The sequence below is a fragment of the Vidua macroura genome, chromosome 1 (genome assembly GCF_024509145.1).
Source record: "Vidua macroura isolate BioBank_ID:100142 chromosome 1, ASM2450914v1, whole genome shotgun sequence".
NCBI classification, from domain to species: domain Eukaryota; kingdom Metazoa; phylum Chordata; class Aves; order Passeriformes; family Viduidae; genus Vidua; species Vidua macroura.
Genome location: NC_071571.1, coordinates 153221550 through 153241388, shown reverse-complemented (window position 1 = coordinate 153241388; position 19839 = coordinate 153221550). Strand labels below are relative to the sequence as shown.

General features: G+C 51.3%; 1 protein-coding gene across 1 annotated transcript in view; it reads right to left on the bottom strand.

Moving 5' to 3' along the window:
* The window catches only part of ARHGAP39 (Rho GTPase activating protein 39), a 106318-nt gene that overhangs the window by 34337 nt on the left and 52142 nt on the right, over nucleotides 1-19839 (bottom strand). Inside the window, exon 2 of the mRNA XM_053999463.1 lies at nucleotides 6369-6800. Coding sequence (XP_053855438.1) covers nucleotides 6369-6800 — 432 coding nt within the window. The remainder of the gene's footprint in view (nucleotides 1-6368; nucleotides 6801-19839) is intronic.

The following is a 19839-nucleotide window of genomic DNA, read 5'->3' as shown; positions in this document are numbered from 1 at the left end:
TCCGGAACTTTACGGTCTCAGTAAACTCAAGGATCATGGCGAGGAATTGGATTAAGGAAGGAGCCTGGAAAACGGATTTGAGGATCTTGGAAGTCTTTTCCGACCTTAACAATTCCATGGAAAACTCGCCTGGATGGGTGGGATGTGACCCGGCACTGTTGGAGCACCCCCAGTGCTGGAGAAGGGGAAAGGAAGTTGAAGCCAAAGGAATTTTGGAGTAGGAAAATCGCCCGCGAAGGGGGGAAATCAAATCTTTGCATAAATTTGGGAATGCTGGGAGATCCTCTCAAAGAATTCCGGCAATGCCCCTTCCCTGGAAGTGTCCAAGGCCAGGTTTGGAGCAACCCAAACTGTTGGAAGGGACCTCAAAGACCACGGAATTCCGACCCCTTTGCCATGGACAGGGACATCCAGCATCACTCAAAGCTGAATTTTTGCTGTGAAATGGGTGGGAATAAATCAAAACCCAGGATAAAACACCACAAAAAACCATTGGAAAACTGAATCTGGGATCCTTCCCAACATCCGGCCTCATGATTTGGGAAACTGAGGATCTCGTGGAACCAGAGGAAGAGGCTGAAGCCGGGGAATTTCCAGGTGATCCTTAAATGAAAAAAATCTCCAGGACAACTCAGCTGGGATGGATCCGGCTCCTTGTCATGGATTCCAGAAGGGTGGAAAGAGGAGATAATTCCATGTCCTGAGGACAGGGATCCTTGGATTGTGCAAGGTGTGTCCAAAAGAGGTGAAAAGGGGAAAAAGCAAAGTGAAAAAAGACTGGAATGGAATTCCCAGAAAAACTGTGGCTGCCCCGTCCTTGGAATCATCCATGGCCAAGTCGGATGGAGCTTGGAGCAACCTGGGATTTTGGGAAAGTTGTGCCAGGGGGATGGAACTGGAAAAAGCAGGGATTTATTGCCACAGGCAGCAAATAAAAGGGAGGAAAAAAAAAGTATTCTGAATTGCAAGAATTCCAAGAATTCCGTCCAACATTCCCTTCCAGAGCTGGATTCAGGGATTGGGATTCCTTGGAGCCTGCTCCAAGGGCAAGAAGAGCCTGTGATGGTTTTCCTGGCCACTGGAGCCAGGGGGACGTCGGGGCCCCAACCTCTCACTCTGCCCATCCACCCGGTGGATAAAACATTGGGAAGAGAAGGATTTCCAGTGGAATGCCACAGTCTGGGAATGGGATGAGGTTCCCACAGAGCCAGGGAATGGAAAGATGGAGAAATTCCAGGCCATCCTCTTTGTCCTTAAGGGATGGGAGGGATGAGGCAGGTTTTGGGGTTGATCCAGATCCGGGTGGGAGTTTCAACGGGATCAACAATTCCAGGCTTAAAAAAAAATTTCTTCTTTTTTTTTTTTTTTTTGCTCTGGTAGTGGAGCAAAAACTTCATCAGATCGTGGAAATTTCGTGGAAAAACTTCACCAAATGCTCAAACCCAAGGTTTGGGTTGGAAAGGAAAATCCCTCTCCCAGGTTGATCCAACCTGGCTTTGGACACTTCCAGGGATCCAGAGGCAGTCACAGCTTCTCTGGGAATTCCATCCCAGCCGCTCACCACCCTCCCAGCCAGGAATTCCTTCCCAATTTTCCATCTATCCCTGCCCTCTGGCAGTGGGAAGCCATTCCCTGTGTCCTGTCCCTCCATCCCTTGTCCCAAATTCCCTCTCCAGCTCTCCTGGAGCCCCTTCAGGCACTGGAAGGAGCTCTGAGGTCTCCCAGGATCCTTCTCCAGATGAACATTCCCAGTTCTCCCGAGTTCCTCCTGGCTCCTCACACCAGGAGACGTCATCCCGCTGTGAAAATCCAACATTTGGGTGAAGAAAGGCCTGGAATTCCAAGCCTTAAGCTCCTGCTGGGGGCTGGACATGGGGAAGGAAAACCCTTCAGGATCCTCTCCGTGCCTCGGTCCTTCCGCGCGGTTTTCCGGAGCAGCTCCGAGTCCTCGGTTTCTCTTCCTTCTCGTCTTGGAGGAAGGCTGGGAATCCCTGCAGGGACCTGGAAAACGCTGGGGCAGCAGATGCTCCAGAGATTTATGTCATTGATCCACCATTTTCCAAACCCGGGCACTGCAGGTTCTTCCCAGCGCCTCCCGGGAAAGGAAATAAACGGAGAGAATTCCAAGGAAAAATCCTGGGACACTCAAATTGGATATTTTAGAGTTTTGAGGCATCTTTTATTCCACAAACCTGCTTTTTTTGGGGGGATCTTTTGAAGTCAGGAAACGGCTGCTGCCTGTAAGGGGGGGAGATTTTGATTCCAGAGAGATCTGGCAGGCACATTCCAGGGATTGGATTTGGAGAGAATTCCCCTTGGATATTCCATCTCAGCCACACTTAATCCAGGAAGATTTAAATGCTGCATTTTATCTCCGGTATCCCGGTGCCTTCAGAACGGGGAGGTGCTAAAAAAAAGTGGGAATCCTGAGGAATAACTTGGGCACAGTTTCCCAGCAGATGGGATTTGGGTGAAGACCCCTCGCATTCCAAGATTCCTGCGTTTTGGTCCAAGGAAAACGCTCCAGATGGTCAAAAATCCACTTCCTTGTCCTTCAAGCTTCCACTTGGAATTCCTCCTCGGAGAAGCATCAGCAGAGCTGAGTTTTCCATGGAAAAGGCTTCTTTTTCCCTGCTTGAAACCTTCTCCAAGGATTTCAAAGCAATAACCTCAGACACTTCCCAACGATGCGGAAAATCCCAGCGACCTGACACAAAATCCGCCCGACGTTCCCGCTCCGAGGTTTCACGGCTGTCAAGTCACGCTCCGGAGAGAAGCCACCGTTTTAAGACAAGCGTGGAAAACACCAGGGAAAAGCTGGGAAATCCCGCTGGGAAGGCTCTGCTGACCACCAGGACAAAGCTGCTGTTGAGATCCCAGGGTTGATTCCCGAGCTGGATCCGGACACTAATTAGAGCAAATCCCACCTCACCATGGACGCGCGAGGTGATTCCGGCGGGATCCAGGCGCTTGGCAATGGCAAATTCCCTGTGAATTCCAAGGGCTGACCCATCCCTGACCCACACGGGTGGGATGGAACATCCTCGTGGATGTGAGGAATGGATTGGGAGAGGCCTCCAGTATCTCCAGCCAAATGTGGAGATGCTCTGGTTCCTAAATCCTAAATTTTAAGGGAAGTCCCGGGTGTGAATTCAATAAAAACTTTCCCACTTATCCCGAATTCCCTTTTCCAACCAGATGAGCTGAGCTTAGCCGGAAACCTTTAAATAAAATTTCATGGGATGAAACCTGGACTGGGAGGTTCCACCAGGAAACCTCCGTCGCTCCTTCCCAGCTGCGGATCTTGTGCGAGAAATGCAACCGAGATCTTGGAACCACGGAATCTCATAGAATCATGGAATGGCTGGGGTTGGAAGGGGCCTTCAAGATCATGGAATTACACAGGGACACCTTCCACTATCCCAGGTTGCTCCAAGCTCCTTCCAACCTGGCCTTGGACACTTCCAGGGATGGGAAAAATGCGGGAATGGTTTTTTTTTTCCAGATAGGATATGAGGATCAAGAGTGGGATGCAGCCATGGTTTGGCTGAGCAGACGGGACTCATCCCTGTCACCTCCAGGGATGCAGGTGGAAATTCCAGCCAGCAGGAATTTCTGCTCCCTCTAGTGGCATGTGAATTAAAAAAAAAAAAAAATCTGTTGAATTTTTAAAGCTCCAAGACCTGAGATCTGCTCAATCCCAAACCCGGGAAAGGCCAAGACCTGGAATTCCTGGATATTCGAGGACACACAACGCCTCATCAACCAAACCCGGGCCAGGGCTGAATTCCTTTTCTCTTCCAGGAGATTCCAGGGATTAAACCTTTTTATTTGAGAGTCCAGCCCTTCTCCCACCTGATCCAGCAGATTTCCATCCCATAATGGGAACAGGGAATGTGTGGGTGGAGGACACCAAGGATTGGTGACCTGGAGTGTCTGTGCTGGATCTGATGTGGGAATTGGATCCTACGTGGGAATCCCCCCAGAGAGCTGCTGATCCCACCTCGGGAATGATCCCTTCCCCAGGAAACTCCTGATCCCACCTCGGGAATGATCCTTTCCCTAGGAAATTCCTGATTCCACCTCAGGAATGATCCTTTCCCCAGGAAATTCCTGATTCCACCTCGGGAATGATCCTTTCCCCAGGAAACTCCTGATTCCACCTCGGGAATGATCCTTTCCCCAGGAAATTCCTGATTCCACCTTGGGAATGATCCCTTCCCCAGGAAACTTCTAATCCCATCTCCAGAATTACTCTCTCCCCAGGAAATTCCTCATCCCACCTTGGGAATGATCCCTTCCCCAGGAAATTACTGATCCCATCTCCAGAATGATCCTTTCCCCAGGAAACTCCTGATCCCACCTCGGGAATGATCCTTTCTCCAGGAAATTCCTGATCTCATCTCAAGAATGATCCATTCCCCAGGAAATTCCTGATTCCACCTTGGGAATGATCCTTTCCCCAGGAAATTCCTCATCCCACCTTGGGGAATGATCCTTTCCCCAGGAAACTCCTGATCCCACCTCGGGAATGATCCTTTCCCCAGGAAACTCCTGATCCCACCTCGGGAATGATACATTCCCCAGGAAGTTCCTGATCCCACCTTGGGAATGATTCTTTCCCCAGGAAATTACTGATTCCACCACTGTTCTTGCAGCAAATCCCAGGGAATTTAAAATCCATCCCCCGATCCTTGTTAACCCCCTCACGCCGCTTTGGGAACGGGATCCTGCTCCATCAACATCTCCTGGGCTCATTTCCCACCAGCAAAGGGGGAATTCTGCCCCTCTGACCTGCTCAGGTGAGGCCCCACCTGGAATTCTGCATCCAGCTCCAGGATCCAACAGCAGGAGGATGTGGAGATGTTGCAGCAATTCCAGAGGAGGCCACAGAGATTCTCCAAGGGCTGGAGCCCCTCTGCTCTGGAACCAGCCTGGGAGAGCTGGGAATGTCCAGCTTGGAGAAGGGAAGGATCCAGGGAGATCTCAGAGCCCCATCCAGTGCCTGAAGCGGCTCCAGGAGAGCTGGAGAGGGACTTGGGACAAGGGATGGAGGGACAGGACACAGGGAATGGCTTCCCACTGCCAGAGGGCGGGGATAGATGAGATTTTGGGAAGGAATTCCTGGCCGGGAGGGTGATGAGGGGCTGGGATGGAATTTCCAGAGAAGCTGTGACTGCTCCTGGATCTCTGGAAATGTCCCAGGCTAGGTTGGACAGGGCTTGGAGCAACCTGGGATAGTGGAAGGTGTCCCTGCCCATGGAAAAGGCTGAAATTCCGTGATCTTTCAGGCCTCTTCCAACCCAAACCATTCCATGATTCTGTAACTCCACGACCCCCCTGATTCCACATCCGCCTGCCGTGAGCGACCCCAAATCCATCTCCCTCCCCAAAATCCCCCTGCCCCACGAGTACCCCTCCATTCCCAGGCTCAGAGATTCCATCAGAGCCTCTCCCGGGACCTCGGGAAGGTGGAACCTCCCCCGAGGTGCGGAGCCGAGGCCGCCTCTGTTGTCCCACATGAAAGCACTTGCCGAGCCGGGAATTCCTGTCCCCATCCAGCCGCAGTTTCTGGCAGCAGGAGCTGGGAATGGGAATTCCACCCCGGGTTGGTCTCCTCAGCCTGGCTGGGTCCCTAACGTGGTCAAAAGCATCAATTAAGAGGAGACAAATACATTAATTAACGACCCGCCTCAGGTCTCCCAGAAAAGCTGTGGCTGCTCCATCCCTGGAATTGTCCCAGGTCAGGTTGGGATGGTGGGAGGTGTCCCTGCCCTTGGCAAGAGGTGGAAAAAGATGGATTTTAAGGCTCCTTTACAACCCAAACCACTCCATGATTCCCCGATTTGCAGCTTTTAATCCGTAAAAGATGAAACGACCACGGAGGAGTGACACGAACATCTCCGAATGTTGCCCTTGGGAACTGAGCACTGACTCCCTTCTCCTTCCCGAGGGAAATTATCCCTGCCAGGAGCTCCCCAGACCTGTGGGACAAGCCGTGGTTGTGGCATGAATCATCCTGACTCCTCAGGCAGATCTTATCCAGAGAAATAATTTAAAACCACGCCGGGCTCTAAACCCGAATTTCCAATCCTAAAAACGTATTTCAGAGGACGAGAAATTATTCCTTTAGGGGACCTTCCCGCAGGGAACATCTAAAATATCCCTACGGTGGAGAAACACCTTTTCCGGATGTTTTTCCCCTCTTCCTCCTCGTTTTGTGGAGGATCCAACTCGGTGGAGACCCACCAAGGCTCGAGCAGGAGGAACCACCCACAAAAACATCTTTACCCAAGACCCGCAGGATCGCTCTTGGAGACCACCAGCACCGGAAATTCCCAATTTTCTCCCACCCATCCCACCTTTACCTTTCCGTTTCCTCCTTCACCACGGAATACTGGCTGGACTGGCGGCTCGACCGCTGCTCCTGCACCTTCTCGTTGCCCTCCAGCTCCTGCTCCAAGGACGAGCTGGTGCTTCCCTCCCTGCTGACATTGCTGCTCCTGCCGGGGCTGTTTTCCGTGGAAGCCCGCGGCGACTCCGTGTTCTGCTTCAGCGTCTGCAGCTTGGCCAGCGGGATGATGTCGCAGTTCTGGGGACGGTGCCACACCGTCCTCTGCGTGGTGGCATTGTAGTAGTAGAAGCGGGAGGTGTTGGGGTCGAAGAGCTCCCACCACTGGTTCTCATTGGTGCGTTTGATCCGCACCCCGGCGGGGGGGTCCCACACGCACTCCCCCGTGATGAGGTTGGCGTACATGCGCTCCCGGGTCCGAGGCTCGATGATTTCCACCCATTCCAGCCTGGGGAAGGACAAGGAGAGAAGGGAAACGTCAGCCTTGAGCCATCTTGGAAGGTCGCCCAAACTGATGATTCCGTGATTTGACGCGAGCGCGGGATGGAGAAGAGCGACTTCTCAACTCTTCCTCCCACCCCCATCGAGCCTCCCCTGTCCAAGGCTCGATGATTCCCACCCATTCCAGCCTGGAAAAGAACAGGGAGAGAGGGGAAGCATCAACCAAGGTCCCTCCCAACCCCAACCATCCGATGGTGCCGTGATTTGACACAAACATGGGATGGAGAAGAGCAACTTCTCAACTCTTCCTCCCACCCCCATCGAGCCTCCCCTGTCCAAGGCTCGATGATTCCCACCCGTTCCAGCCTGGAAAAGAGCAAGGAGAGAGGGGAAGCATCAACCAAGGTCCCTCCCAACCCCAACCACCCGATGGTGCCGTGATTTGACACAAATGCGGGATGGAGAAGAGCAACTTCTCAACCCTTCATTCCGCCCCCATCGAGCCTCCTGTGTCCAAGGCTCGATGATTCCCACCCATTCCAGCCTGGAAAAGAACAGGGAGAGAGGAGAATCATCAGCCAAAGTCCCTCCCAACCCCAACCATCCGATGGTTCCATGACTCGGTCCTCACGGGGTGGAGAAGAGCAATTTGACAACTTGTCCTTCCACCCCTATAAAGTCTGCCATGTCCAAGGCTCAGTGATTCCCACCCATTCCAGTCTGGAAAAAAACAAGGAGAGAGGGGAAATTCAACTAAGATCCCTTCCAACCCCAACCATCCGATGGTTCTGTGATCAACGCTCGCAGCGAGCGCGGGATGAAGAGCGACCTCACAACGCTTTCTTCCACCCCCGTCGAGTCCCGCAGAATTATTTACACAAAACAGAGAATTTTCCAAAGGGTTTCCAACCAATCCCTGATTTCCAGCTCCCAGGGAAACCCAACAAGTCTGCAAAACACACGCCTGGGTTGGAGCACCCCAACGTCCACCCGGGATCGCGGCATCCACCCCAAACCCTTGAAGGTCCAGAGCCAGGGATCATAGCACATTCCATGAGGGAATGGGAAGGACTGGAGGGAATGGAATCACCAACCTGGAGATGAACTTCTCCTGCATGACCCCGCAGCCCGGCGCTGCCACCCACACCACCAAACCCGGCAGCATTTCCCACAAAAACGCCAAAATTGGGGATTCGACCTCCCCCGGTCCAGCTGGAGCAGCGCGGCTCCGGAGATCCCAGAGCTCCTTCCCTCTGTCCCGATTTCGACACCGGGAAAAGGCGTCGGCTCCGCGGGTTCCACCTCCGGCACCATCCCAAAACCACCGGCCCCAACACACCCGGGCAGGGTGACAACCACAGGCGGCACCAACACCGAAACCTGACGGTGATGGGGATGGAGATGGTGAGGGCTCAACAGGCCCAACCGCGTCCTGGGCTCCTTGGGAAGGGATGGAATGGGATGGAATCGTGATGGGATGGGATGGGATGGGATGGGATGGGATGGGATGGGATGGGATGGTCCCATGGGCAAGGGACACCTTCCCCTCTCCCAGAGTGCTCCAAGCCCTGTCCAACCTGGCCTTGGACAATTCCAGGGTTCCAGGAGCAGCCACAGATTCTCTGGGAATTCCATCCCAGCACCTCCCCACACTCACAGAGAAGAATTCCTTCTCAAAATCCCATCTATCCCTGCCCTCTGGCAGTGGGAAGCCATTCCCTGTGTCCTGTCCCTCCATCCCTTGTCCCAAGTCCCTCTCCAGCTCTCCTGGAGCCCCTTCAGGCACTGGAAAGGTTCTGAGGTCTCCCTGGATCCTTCCCTTCTCCAGGCTGGACATTCCCAGCTCTCCCAGGCTCTCTCCATCCCTTGGAGCATCTCCGTGGCCTCCTCTGGATCTGCTCCAGCAACTCCAGGTCCTCCTGCTGTTGGATCCTGGAGCTGGGTGCAGAATTCCAGGTGGGATCTCACCTGAGTGGGGCAGAGGGGCAGAATTCCCCTTTTCCTGCTGCCCACGCTGTGGGATGAGCCCAGAACATTGGGAATTTCCAGGACCGGAGCATGGATGCGTCCTGTGGGGCTTCTCACCCACCAACACCCTCAAATCCCTTCTCCCCCAGGGCTGCTCTCCATCCTTTCCCCCCATCCGTGTTTCCCTGGAATTGCCCTGACCCCCCCCCCCCCCCCACTCAGAAACACAACAAAAGGGATTTTTGGGGTCATCCGGCAGCAAACGGGAGCTTAGAAATTCCAAAGAGGATTAAAAGACGTCGTAATCCCAAGAAACCGAGAATTCCAACGATTTTTCACATTACCCCAAACACTGCACTTGTCACCTCTGGATAATCCAGAGGGTACCTGAGACGTTCCGGGATCCGCATCTTTATTAAAATTCCTCTTTTGTGTGGGTTTTTATAGAAGAAAAAAAAAATAGAAAGGAAGGAATTTAATGAAGTTATTTGGGACTTATCCTTGTCTACATTTCCAAGGCTTTTAAGGAATGTCTAGAAATAGATGAGGAGGAAGAAAAAGCTGAGTGAGGCTTATCAAGGAAGGTGCCACTTAAACCTGACACATCCAGGGAGTCAGACAATGATGGATCACATGGATCGCATCCCGACGCCTTTTCCTGGGAATGAACCCCTGGAGGCTCTTGAGAGACGCCGAAATTGCAAGGAAAAAAATCCCTGGGGGGGGGGGGGTCCCAGGTGTCAGCCCTCAGCTGGTCCAGCTCATTTTCCAACGGGATTTAAAAACCTCTGGATGGGGAAAAAAGAGTGGGATTTTCATGGTGTGGGATTCCAGCTTGGATCAACCCCCCACTAAAGGAGGAAAACGTGTCCAGCTCCTCTTGGAAATGAGAGGAAAATCCATAACTGAGCTTTTCCCTGCAGAACAGAGACTAAAAGCAGTTGGAGGAGAGTCGGTCCTAAATCGTGGCTCGTCTCGTTCCGCAAAACTTGGATCCGATCCGGCACGGAACCGAAACTGGAAGCCACGTCCGGGTTTGGAGAACTGGGATTGGCCAAAGAACCGGCCAAGGTGGCCAACGGCACCTGGTCTGTCTCAGCCCAGGGAAGGTTTGGGATTCCCAGGATATTGAGGGGCTGGGGCGTGGCCAGGGAAGGGAACGGGATGATCTTGAAGATCTGTTCCGACCTAAAGCATTCCATGTTTTTTTGAGGAGCAATTCGATTTCCCGATTGCCGGCAAGGTTTTGGAAACCTTGGAAGTGGCTCTGCAGCACTGGGGGGGGGGGGGGGGGGGCTCTGCTCCCCAAATTTCCCACTCCCAGGTGATCCCTTTGGAATCACGAACCAAAATATCCAAGATTTCCAAGAACACAAAATGTCCAAGAAGCCAAATCCCCCCATCAGTGCAAAATTCCCAGGAGAAGACAATTCCCATCTTATTTCCCTGCTTAAAATTAATTAAAACCTCCTGCAAAACTTCATAAAAATTTAAATTAATCATGGAATTATTAAATGGGTTGGGGTGAAAGGAGCTTTTAAAGCTCATCTGTTCCAACCCCTGCCTGATATTTTATTTATTACTGATTAACTAATTAACATTCATTATTGCACCCTTTCTTTTATTCATTATCCCCATTATTTTATTTTTCATCCGCTTCATTAATATTCCTTTAATTATTACACCCATTATTTTATTTATTACTGATTTTTCAGGAATATTTGACTTAAAATATGGGACGAAAACCACAATTCCTTGATGCCAGACGTGGAAAACCCGGAACCGAGTTGTTAAATGGAAAAAAAAAATCATGGAATGAGGGTTGGGAGAGGGGTGGTTCCTCAGCCACTCCGTGGGGAATGGGAAAACTGCTCCGGTGGTTTTGCCATGGAATCACTGTGGTTCCATCCCTGGCCATGGGATTTTGGGGAACTGAGTGTCCTCTCCCCAAAATTCCAAGGCAACCCTGTGGTAGCGTGACTCCGGGTCCACCTCGCCTCAGTAATGGTGATTATCAAGGAAAATAATGGAATTTTTCCATGTGGGAAGGGACCTTTGAGGGTCATCTTCTGCCAACACCTTTCCATGAGCAGGGACAGCTTCTGCTATCCCAGGTTGCTCCAACCTGGCTTTGGACAATTCCAGGGATCCAGGGGCAGCCACAGATTCTCTGGGAGTTCCATCCCAGGGCCTCACCACCCTCACAGGGAAGAATTCCTTCCCAATATCCCACCTAAATTTCCACTTTTCCACTGGGAAGCCATTCCCCATGTCCTGTCCCTCCATCCCTTGTCCCAAATCCCTCTCCAGCTCTCCTGGAGCCCCTTCAGGCACTGGAAAGGTTCTGAGTTTTCCCTGGATCCTTCCCTTCTCCAGGGTGGACATTCCCAACTCTCCCAGCCTGGCTCCATCCCTTGGAGCATCTCCATGGCCTCCTCTGGATCTTCTCCAACATCTCCGCATCCTCCTGATATTGGATCCTGGAGTTGGAAGAAGATTCCAGGTGGGGTCTCCCCTGAGCAGGGCAGAGGGGCAGAATTCCCCCTTTCCTGCTGTCCACTGGGAATTCCTGGGATGTGGCCACACACCGCCAGGTCAAATCCTGGTTTTTATCAATCCCTGAGGACAGGAGGGAATGTCCGGCAAAATCACAGCTCGGGACCCAGGCGGATGCTCCGGGATCTCCCGGCCTTGATCCGTAACAACACAAACACCGGGAGCTGTGGGGTTTGGAAGAATCCGGAAAAGAATCCTGCATTCCCTGCTGGGAAAAGCTACTCCAGGACAGCGGGAGAAACCCGAGCCCTCTGCTCCATCCTGGATCCGCGGCAATTCCAGCGACGGAAAAGCGCTGACAAGGCAGAGCGCCGACCCTAAACCCGCCTCAGGGAAGAAGAAACTCCTCCATCAAAGCGAATCCGTCGTCGATCCGCCCCGGCCGCTGCTCGTTCCTTTCCAATTAAATAAAAAGAGGGAAAAATCCAGCTCCGTGAGGCAGGGGCCATTGGATCCGGGTGTTCACGCGACGCTGCTTTGATGGAGAAGGGATGTGACTCCCTGGGCAGTGTCGGGAGAAGGTTCAAGGGCAGCCGTGGTGGAGAGGAGATGTCAGCAGGAATATCGTGGGATGGTCGGGAGGAATCGTGGAATGGTTTGGAAGGGGCCTAAAGATCACGGAATTCCATGGGCAGGGACACCTTCTGCTCTCCCAGGTTGCTCCAAGCCCTGTCTAATCTGGCCATGGACAATTCCAGGGATGGGGCAGCCACAGATTCTCCGGGAATTCCATTCCAGTGCCTCACCACCCTTCCAGGGAAGGATTCCTTCCCCAATTCCATTCTAAACCTCTCCATTTTTAATTCCAAACCCTTCCCCCCATCCCTGTTCCTCTGACAACCTGAAGCCTGAACTCTGGGTAAAGCCGATCCTGCTTGAACTTAATTTCCGTCTTTTTGGACCGTTCAGGAATTTAAAACAACTCCTCCAACTTCTTCCCCTCAGATCTTCAAAAGGAGCTGCTCCTTTCCGACCAAAATCCCAGGAATCGATGCGGAAATCTGATCCCATTTCTCTCTGATCCCCAAAAACAGCTTGTTCAGCGAAAATCTGATCCCATTTCTCTCTGATCCAAAAAAAAGGCTTGTTCAGCTGTTTTTTCCCCCCCGGGATGCAGCGATCGATAAATTCCAAATCATTTTAGGTGTGGGACGCTGGGAAATTTAAGTTTGTCCTAAGCCAGGTCGGCTGATGGAGTTTAACCCCGGCACCAGGAGTGGCACCGAGGTGACGCCGAGGGAGGGGTCAGGTCCCAAGGGGCCCTGAGGCCAAATTAACCTCAGTGAATTTGAATTCCAGCTCCTTAAAACCCAGCTTAAATCCAGCTTGGAGTGGGACTGGAGCAACCCGGTCCAGTGGAAGACCGGGCTTGATGAGCTCCAAAAGTCCTTCCCAACCCAATCCATCCGTTCCCGTGATCCTATGAGACTTTAATGACCTTATTACCACAAAAATAAAAAAAAAAAAACGACAACATTATCCTACAAATTAAAACATCAACACGAGGAGGTTTTTTGGGTTTTTTTTGGGTTTTTTTTTTTGTTTTTTTTTTTTGGGAAAAGCATCTCCAAAGGCTGATCCAACAGAAAAATCCTCCTCTGGATGTTGATGATGACAAAGAGCTTCGTCCCTGCCTGGCTCAGCAGATTCCCGGCCAGTGACTCCCGGGAACAGGCGTCAGATCGATCCCTGAGCAGTGAAATAAAGGACTGGGAGGAAATCTGGGAGCTGATCCAGCTCCTGCGAGAGCTGGGATGGGAAAAAAAAATCCGGGGCTGGGAATACAGAAATGGGAGGAATTCCAAGGATGGAGAAGTCAAGGTGCTTAAAAAAGGAGGGGGAATCATTAATTAAGGGAAAGTTGTCGTTAATTAGAGCTGCCCCATTCTTGGGGAATTACATTCCAGGGTCTCCTGGGGCGGAATTCCTTCCCCATGGGAGAAGCCTGGGAATGATGATTCCCAATTTCACACCATCGAACCGCCGCGTTTCATGGAACCATGGAATGGTTTGGGTGGGAAGGGACCTTAAAGCTCACCTGGATGTGAGTGGTGGCACCTTCCCCCATGCCAGGCTGCTCCAACCTGGATTTGGACACTTCCAGGGATGGGGCAGCCACAGCTTCTCTGGGAATTCCATTCCAGGCCCTCACCAACCAAATCCCTTCCCAGTCTCTCCATTTTCAGTTTAAATTTCCCTGCCTTGACGTGAGGAGCTCCTTTCCCTTTCCACCACCATTCCAAGGACTTTGAGGATCCTTTTTCCTGTTCCATGGGGGGGGGGTTTGAAGGCACCTCAAGAGTTTTTATTCCGCCCTGCGCCATCCCAGCCATTCCCTCTGCTGCTGACCACGACGGTTGGAAAACCATCGGATATTTAACTGCCCCAAGAAAATTTAACAGCAAAAAAAGGGAGTGGTAGGACCCTGAGGATCATTTATTTATCCACAGACCACCAGAGATCCAAATCTGGAACATTCCTGCTCATCCAACTGCTCTGGAAGAGGCGGAATGCGGGGATAACACGGCCCGACGGATCCGGCAGCTTCAGAGCTCAACTTCCCACTTTGATTTTCCGGAGATACAACTCCGGGATTTGAAACTTGGGAATGATTTGCACCCCAAATGACACCACCAGCGTAATTCCTGGACCCAGATAAACCGGGATAACGTGTCCTGGGATGTGCCACGGCTCGGAATGCACTCTGGGAAAGCTCCCGGCTGGCCAAGCTCTTCCTCAGCACTTTTGGGAGCCAAACCGCGGAGGAGGAATTTTTTTGCATAGGGATGAAGCTCCCGGATTTCTCTGCCAGCTTGGAATTGCAGCTCCTGCCAGCTCCTTCCTGAAGGAGTAAATATCTGGATAATTTTAAATATTGATTCCCAGATTAAATATTGATTCCCAAATCCAATGGATCTGGGAATTGCAGAGGCCTCGCTTGTGCTTTGGTGCTCAAGCGACTGAGGGTGGCTACACATGGAATTCATGGAATTCCGACTTCCCTGAGTGGGGAAACCCATGGAAAACAAGCATCTCCATTAGCTGATTCCGACGGAGAATCAGGAGATGGAATCCAAGAGGGAATCTGATGTTCCCCGGTGTTGGATCAAGCACCATCCAAAGGTTCCAAAATAAGTGACGTTCTACGAAACCCAAAATCCCATCCCTGCTGCAAACGCCCTGATTCCACTGGGAATCAAAATCCCTGAGATTTGGGATGAGTTGAGCCATGGAATGGTTTGGGTTGGAAGGGACCTCCAAGACCATCTCGCTCAACCCCATTCCATGGGCAGGGACACCTCCCACTATCCCAGGCTGCTCCAATCCTTTTCCAACTTGCCCTTGGACACTCCCAGAGATGGGACATCCACAACTTCTCTGGGAAGTTCCACAAATCACACCCTCAGAGGAAAAGAATTCCCAAAGAAGCCTTAGGAAAAACCAAAGACTATTTCAGAAGTGCGAAGCCCCGGTTTTCCCCGTTGTTCCTAAAAAGCGCCTTGGAGAAGAGGAGCAGGGAATGACTCCACACTTTTCCCCCCCTCCTTTAATTGCTTGCTCCGGAGTTTAAAAGACAACTCCGGGAAATGACTTTCCGTAGCTCCTAATTAAGCCGTGGAATTCGGCAACGCAGCCAAATCCCATAAATAGGTTCAAAGGAGAATTAGATGAGTTCAAGGAGGACAAGAGCTTTTTAAACGGGATATTCCAAGGTCAGGAAATCCCCAGGAGCAGGGAAGGTTCACCCTTCCCTTTTTCAGAGGAATTTTTCCCCTTTTTCGGAGGAATTTTCGCCGTGGAGAATGGAACGCAGCCACGAAAAACATTCCTACCCCTCCCATCTCCCAGCATCCCACTTTGCATCCGTGTCTTTGGCATCGTCCCATCCCTTCTGGCCTGGAGGACACAGGGATAAGACTCCCAAAAAAAAAAACCCTGGAGGCTTCAAAGAGCAGCTTCAGAAAAGGGAAAGGACGGATATTTTTTCCGTCTTATCGGAGCGCGTGAGGCCGCTTTCCAACGCTCCCGGTCCGAACTTCACAGCTCTGGCGTCTCCTTTAAACTCCAGGGAGAAAAAAAATGGAATTTAGGAAGCTGCCGGAGAGCTGATAAGGCAAAGGATGAGTGGAGGATCCGCATGAAAGCAGCGAAATCGCTGGGATGACCTCGAGCCTCTCAAAGGAGCTCTGGAATTTTATCCGGAGGCTTTTGTGATCCGATATCTCTCCCGACGCCAATTAATCACTTTTTTTAGCCCCTCGCCTTATTAAACCTCAGAGAGGTCAAGGGCTTGGGGATATCAGCCCTGGAAAAGTTTGGATTTAAAGAGGGCGAGTGAGGACGGAAGGATGGGAATTCTTTTTGCCGAGGGGTGGGAGACCAAACGGGATCGGGATTGAGCTGGAAGAGACGTTTGTCATCCCAAAATGGTGGGAGAGGAGCTGGAAGACACCATGGGATGGGATGGGATGGGATGGGATGGGATGGGATGGGATGGGAGGGAAAGAGGAGCTGGAGATCCCAGGGAAGGGGCTGGCGGGTGGCGGGACACCCATCCAACATCTTCTCCAAGGTTCTGGGACAGCATTCCCCAAAAAAACCTCGGAGTGTTTCAATTGATAAGAAGCTTCATGAGCTGAAGATGCCCCAGAAGATCCATTATCCCAGGAGAACTTTGTGATCCATGTTTTTTTCATAAACCTTTAGGTCCTCATTGGTTTCCATCCAAAGCAAATCCAAACCAGACCCAAACCAATGGATCCAAATTCCCCCTTTCCAACCAAGAGGACACCTTCCCTTGACTCGTCCTCCCGGAAAAGCCACATTCCCAGGTTTTGTGGGACAATTTTGGGATGGGAAGAGCCGGTTTTCCAACCTCCGAGGTGGGACCAGGGTGGGGGTTGGGTGAAGCTGGAGCAGATGATTCCCACCTTGAGGACGGATCATTTTGGATGGTGGCATTCCACGAAATCTCACTCCTGAAATCAGCTAAAATTTGCTCCCAAATCCCAAATTTTCATTCCTGAACTTTCCAGAAATCGGAGTGAAGATTATCCGAGTGGGACTTGCCAACACCGACTCAAACGCTGCCTAAAAATCCGTAATAAATTAATCTCATTTTGCTTTTCCAGTCGGAATCTTCCGAGGAAAAGACGATTAATGGGAATAAGCTCTTTGGAAATGGGGAATATTGCAGGGAATGCTTTGAACTCTGAGCCAAAAGCCGGGGAACAAGCAACAACCTGCACCAATCCGAGAAAAACCCGGAATGATGAGGATTGAGGGAAGGAAGTTTCTCCCCGCCCCGAAAATTCCTGCAGAAAAAGGAATTCTGCCAACCTCAGGTGTCTCCATTTCGTATTCCGTGTAAAGAAAAACATCAGGGGCCGGAAATCCAATACCACAAAAACTCCTGGCCAGAAAATTCCGTAAAAATACTGGAAAGGGTGTTATTTTTCCTTATCTTCCCGGAATTCCTGGTGGTTTTGCTGCTGCCTTGATGAGAGGGATTCAGGAATCACCCTGGCTCAGCTAAACTGTTGCTTTTTTTTTTTTTTTCTTTTTAGAATTCTCAATTTTTGCCCTCTTGGATCATCAGGACACAGGGAATGGCTTCCCACTGCCAGAGGGCAGGGATAGATGGGATATTGGGAAGGAATTCCTGGCTGGGAGGGTGGTGAGGCCCCGGAATGGAATTCCCGGAGAAGCTGTGGCTGCCTCTTCCCTGGAATTGTCCAAGGCCAGGTTGGAGCAACCTGGGATAGTGGAAGGTGTCCAGGGGACTGGATGGGATTTTCCCTTCCCAAACCATTCCATGATTGTTATCCCTGATTTTCCCCTAAGGATGTTTTTTTTTTTTTAAGGGAAAAAAGGCCAAGTTTGGCTTTTTGGGGCAGTGGCAGCTGGGGGGGAGGCAGAGAGGGAGAGGAGCAGGGAAAAATTCCGGTGGTGGCAGCTGCTGAATCCTGACCCTCCTCACCACATGTCCAAAACACCCTTTCCTTGAACTCCTATTTTTTTAACTCCTTAGGGAAAACCTCATTTCCATTAAAAAAAAAAAAAAATCCATTTGTCACAATCCCGAGGGAAAAAGATTCAATTTAAAGCTTTAAACTTAAAAAGGTTGAGCCTGGATGCAGGAAAAGTCCAAGTGTGGGATGAAGATTGGAAAAGCGGGATCCCCAAAGTTACAGGGGTAGGAAAACAGCAGGAAAAGGACAAAAATTCCAACAAAACAGTAAAAAATGCACTTTTTTTTTTTGGGAATTCAAGAGGTATCAGAGCATGGGAGGTGGATATTTTATGGATTTAACGTGGGGAAAATAAAATCTAAACATGCATCCTTAAATTAAATTCCAGAATGGATTAACTTTAAACCCCAGTTCCAAGTCTGCCTTTCCTGAGATTTGCCACTGGGAGGAAAAAGGGAATATTCGATAACAGCACAGAACAAGGAATAATCCACAACAAGCCTAAGGGAAAAGCAGCACCGAGGGAAAACTTGGAAAAAGTTTTGTTTTCCTTGCTAAGCCCAGCCCTGAGAGGAAAACGAGGCTCCAAAGCACATCCCGTGCTTTCTGAACTCCAAAATATTCATGGAATGAGGTCGGGAAAAGAGCAGGGAACTGCAAACAGCAAATCTGAGCCGGAGAGAAAAATATTCCTCCTCCTCCTCCTCCTCCTCCTCCTCCCCCCTCCTTGCCAGAACCACAGCAAACATCGGGCACAGCTCCTCCGGGGAGGGGGGGTCGAATTCCTTGGAAATCCTGAGCTGGGGCTTTGGAATGGTTTTTCCTTGTCCTCGGAAAGCGGCAGCTGGCGGGGAGCAGGTGATTCCGAGGCCACCTGTCGCCATTTGATTCCCCCACCATGGCTGGGATCGGGATGAGGGAGGAACCCAGGAGGAGGAGGAGGATTTGGGATGGAAACAAGGAATCCTTGTTTCCCCAGGACGTCAACTGCGTTCAACTCCCTGTGGAATTCGATCCCGGAAAAAAAAAAAAAAAACAAACCACCCCTGGGATGATGGGAGCAATTAGAAGGTGAAAAATGAGACGGCCTTCCCGAGGTCACCGATGACCTCCCGCTCCTTCTCCGAGAGGGAGAAAAACATGGAAGCAGCTCTCCCCCTCTTCCCGCCGGCATATTTTTAGGACTGGGAGATAAGGCTGGAAAACATTCCAAGCTCCAAGACAGGCGCTCCAGACAGCAAATCCCATTTGGGAAAAGAACTTCCCCCTCCCCACTTCCCCCCCGGCTCTGCTGCTGCTGAGCGGAGCCGCAAAATCCTTCAATCCTTCGCGGGAGGAAAATTACGGGATCCGCGCGGCTGTCGGAGTTCGCGCTGCTTCCCTACTCCCTGTCCCGCTCCCAAATCCAGAAAAAAAAGAGCCAGGATTGTTCCTCCGGACATAAGCAGGGTTGAAAAGCAAGAGGGAAAATGGAGGGAAGCGTTTGTTATCCGCAGGGAAGCGGGGCCATATGTTCTGTGGATATAAACGGCTCCGATAGCGTGACTCGTGCCCGGGATCCGCGATCCGAGGGCTCGGCACAGTTGGTGTGGAATCTGTCGTCCCGGCTGCCAGGCGGAGGGGAAGGGAGGTGGAAAAAGCGGGATGTTGCCCAGCTTTTCACCTTTTCCCAAACCTTCTCCTCATCCTGGGGAAATATTGATCCGCAGGCTTCCCGCCGGAGATGTGGGAAGCGGGAAAAGGGGGGAATTCTGCCGCACTCAGGTGAGATCCCACCTGGAATTCTGCATCCAGCTCTGGGGTGCAAAAGCCGGAGGATGTGGAGATGTTGGAGCAAATCCAGAGGAGGTCATGGAGATGCTCCAAGGGATGGAGAGAGCCTGGGAGAGCTGGGAATGTCCATCCTGGAGAAGGGAAGGATCCAGGGAGAGCTCAGAGCCCCTTCCAGTGCCTGAAGGGGCTCCAGGAGAGCTGGAGAGGGACTTTGGAAAAGGGATGGAGGGACAGGACACAGGGAATGGTTTAAACTGGCAGAGGGAATTTGAGATACTGGGAAGGAATTCTTCCCTGTGAGGGTGGTGAAGGGCTGGGATGGAATTCCCAGAGAATCTGTGGCTGCCCCATCCCTGGAATTGTCCAAGGCCAGAAATTGGAGCATCCTGGAATAGTGGAAGCATTCCATCCTGCCCATGGAATTCCATGATCTTGAAGGTCCCTTCCCACCTGAACCATTCCATGATTTTGTGCTGCTGTTAGACCACGCTTGGAGCATCCGGAGTTTGTATCCAGAGCTGCTGATGGATCCATCCTCACATTCCAGTGGACCCCAGTGGATCCAGTTCCCTCTGGATGCTGGAGAAAAATCCCTCTAAAAACCATCCCTCGAGCTCCGAGGGTTCCCACAGGGAATTATGACTTCATTCCAAAGCCTTAAAGGGAATTCAAACGCCCCAAATCCAGGACTAGACCAGCTCATAAACTCCGAGGAAAATTCCAAACGGGCCTAAATATCCTTGAAACTTCAAAAAACAAAACCACCAAACCTGGAAT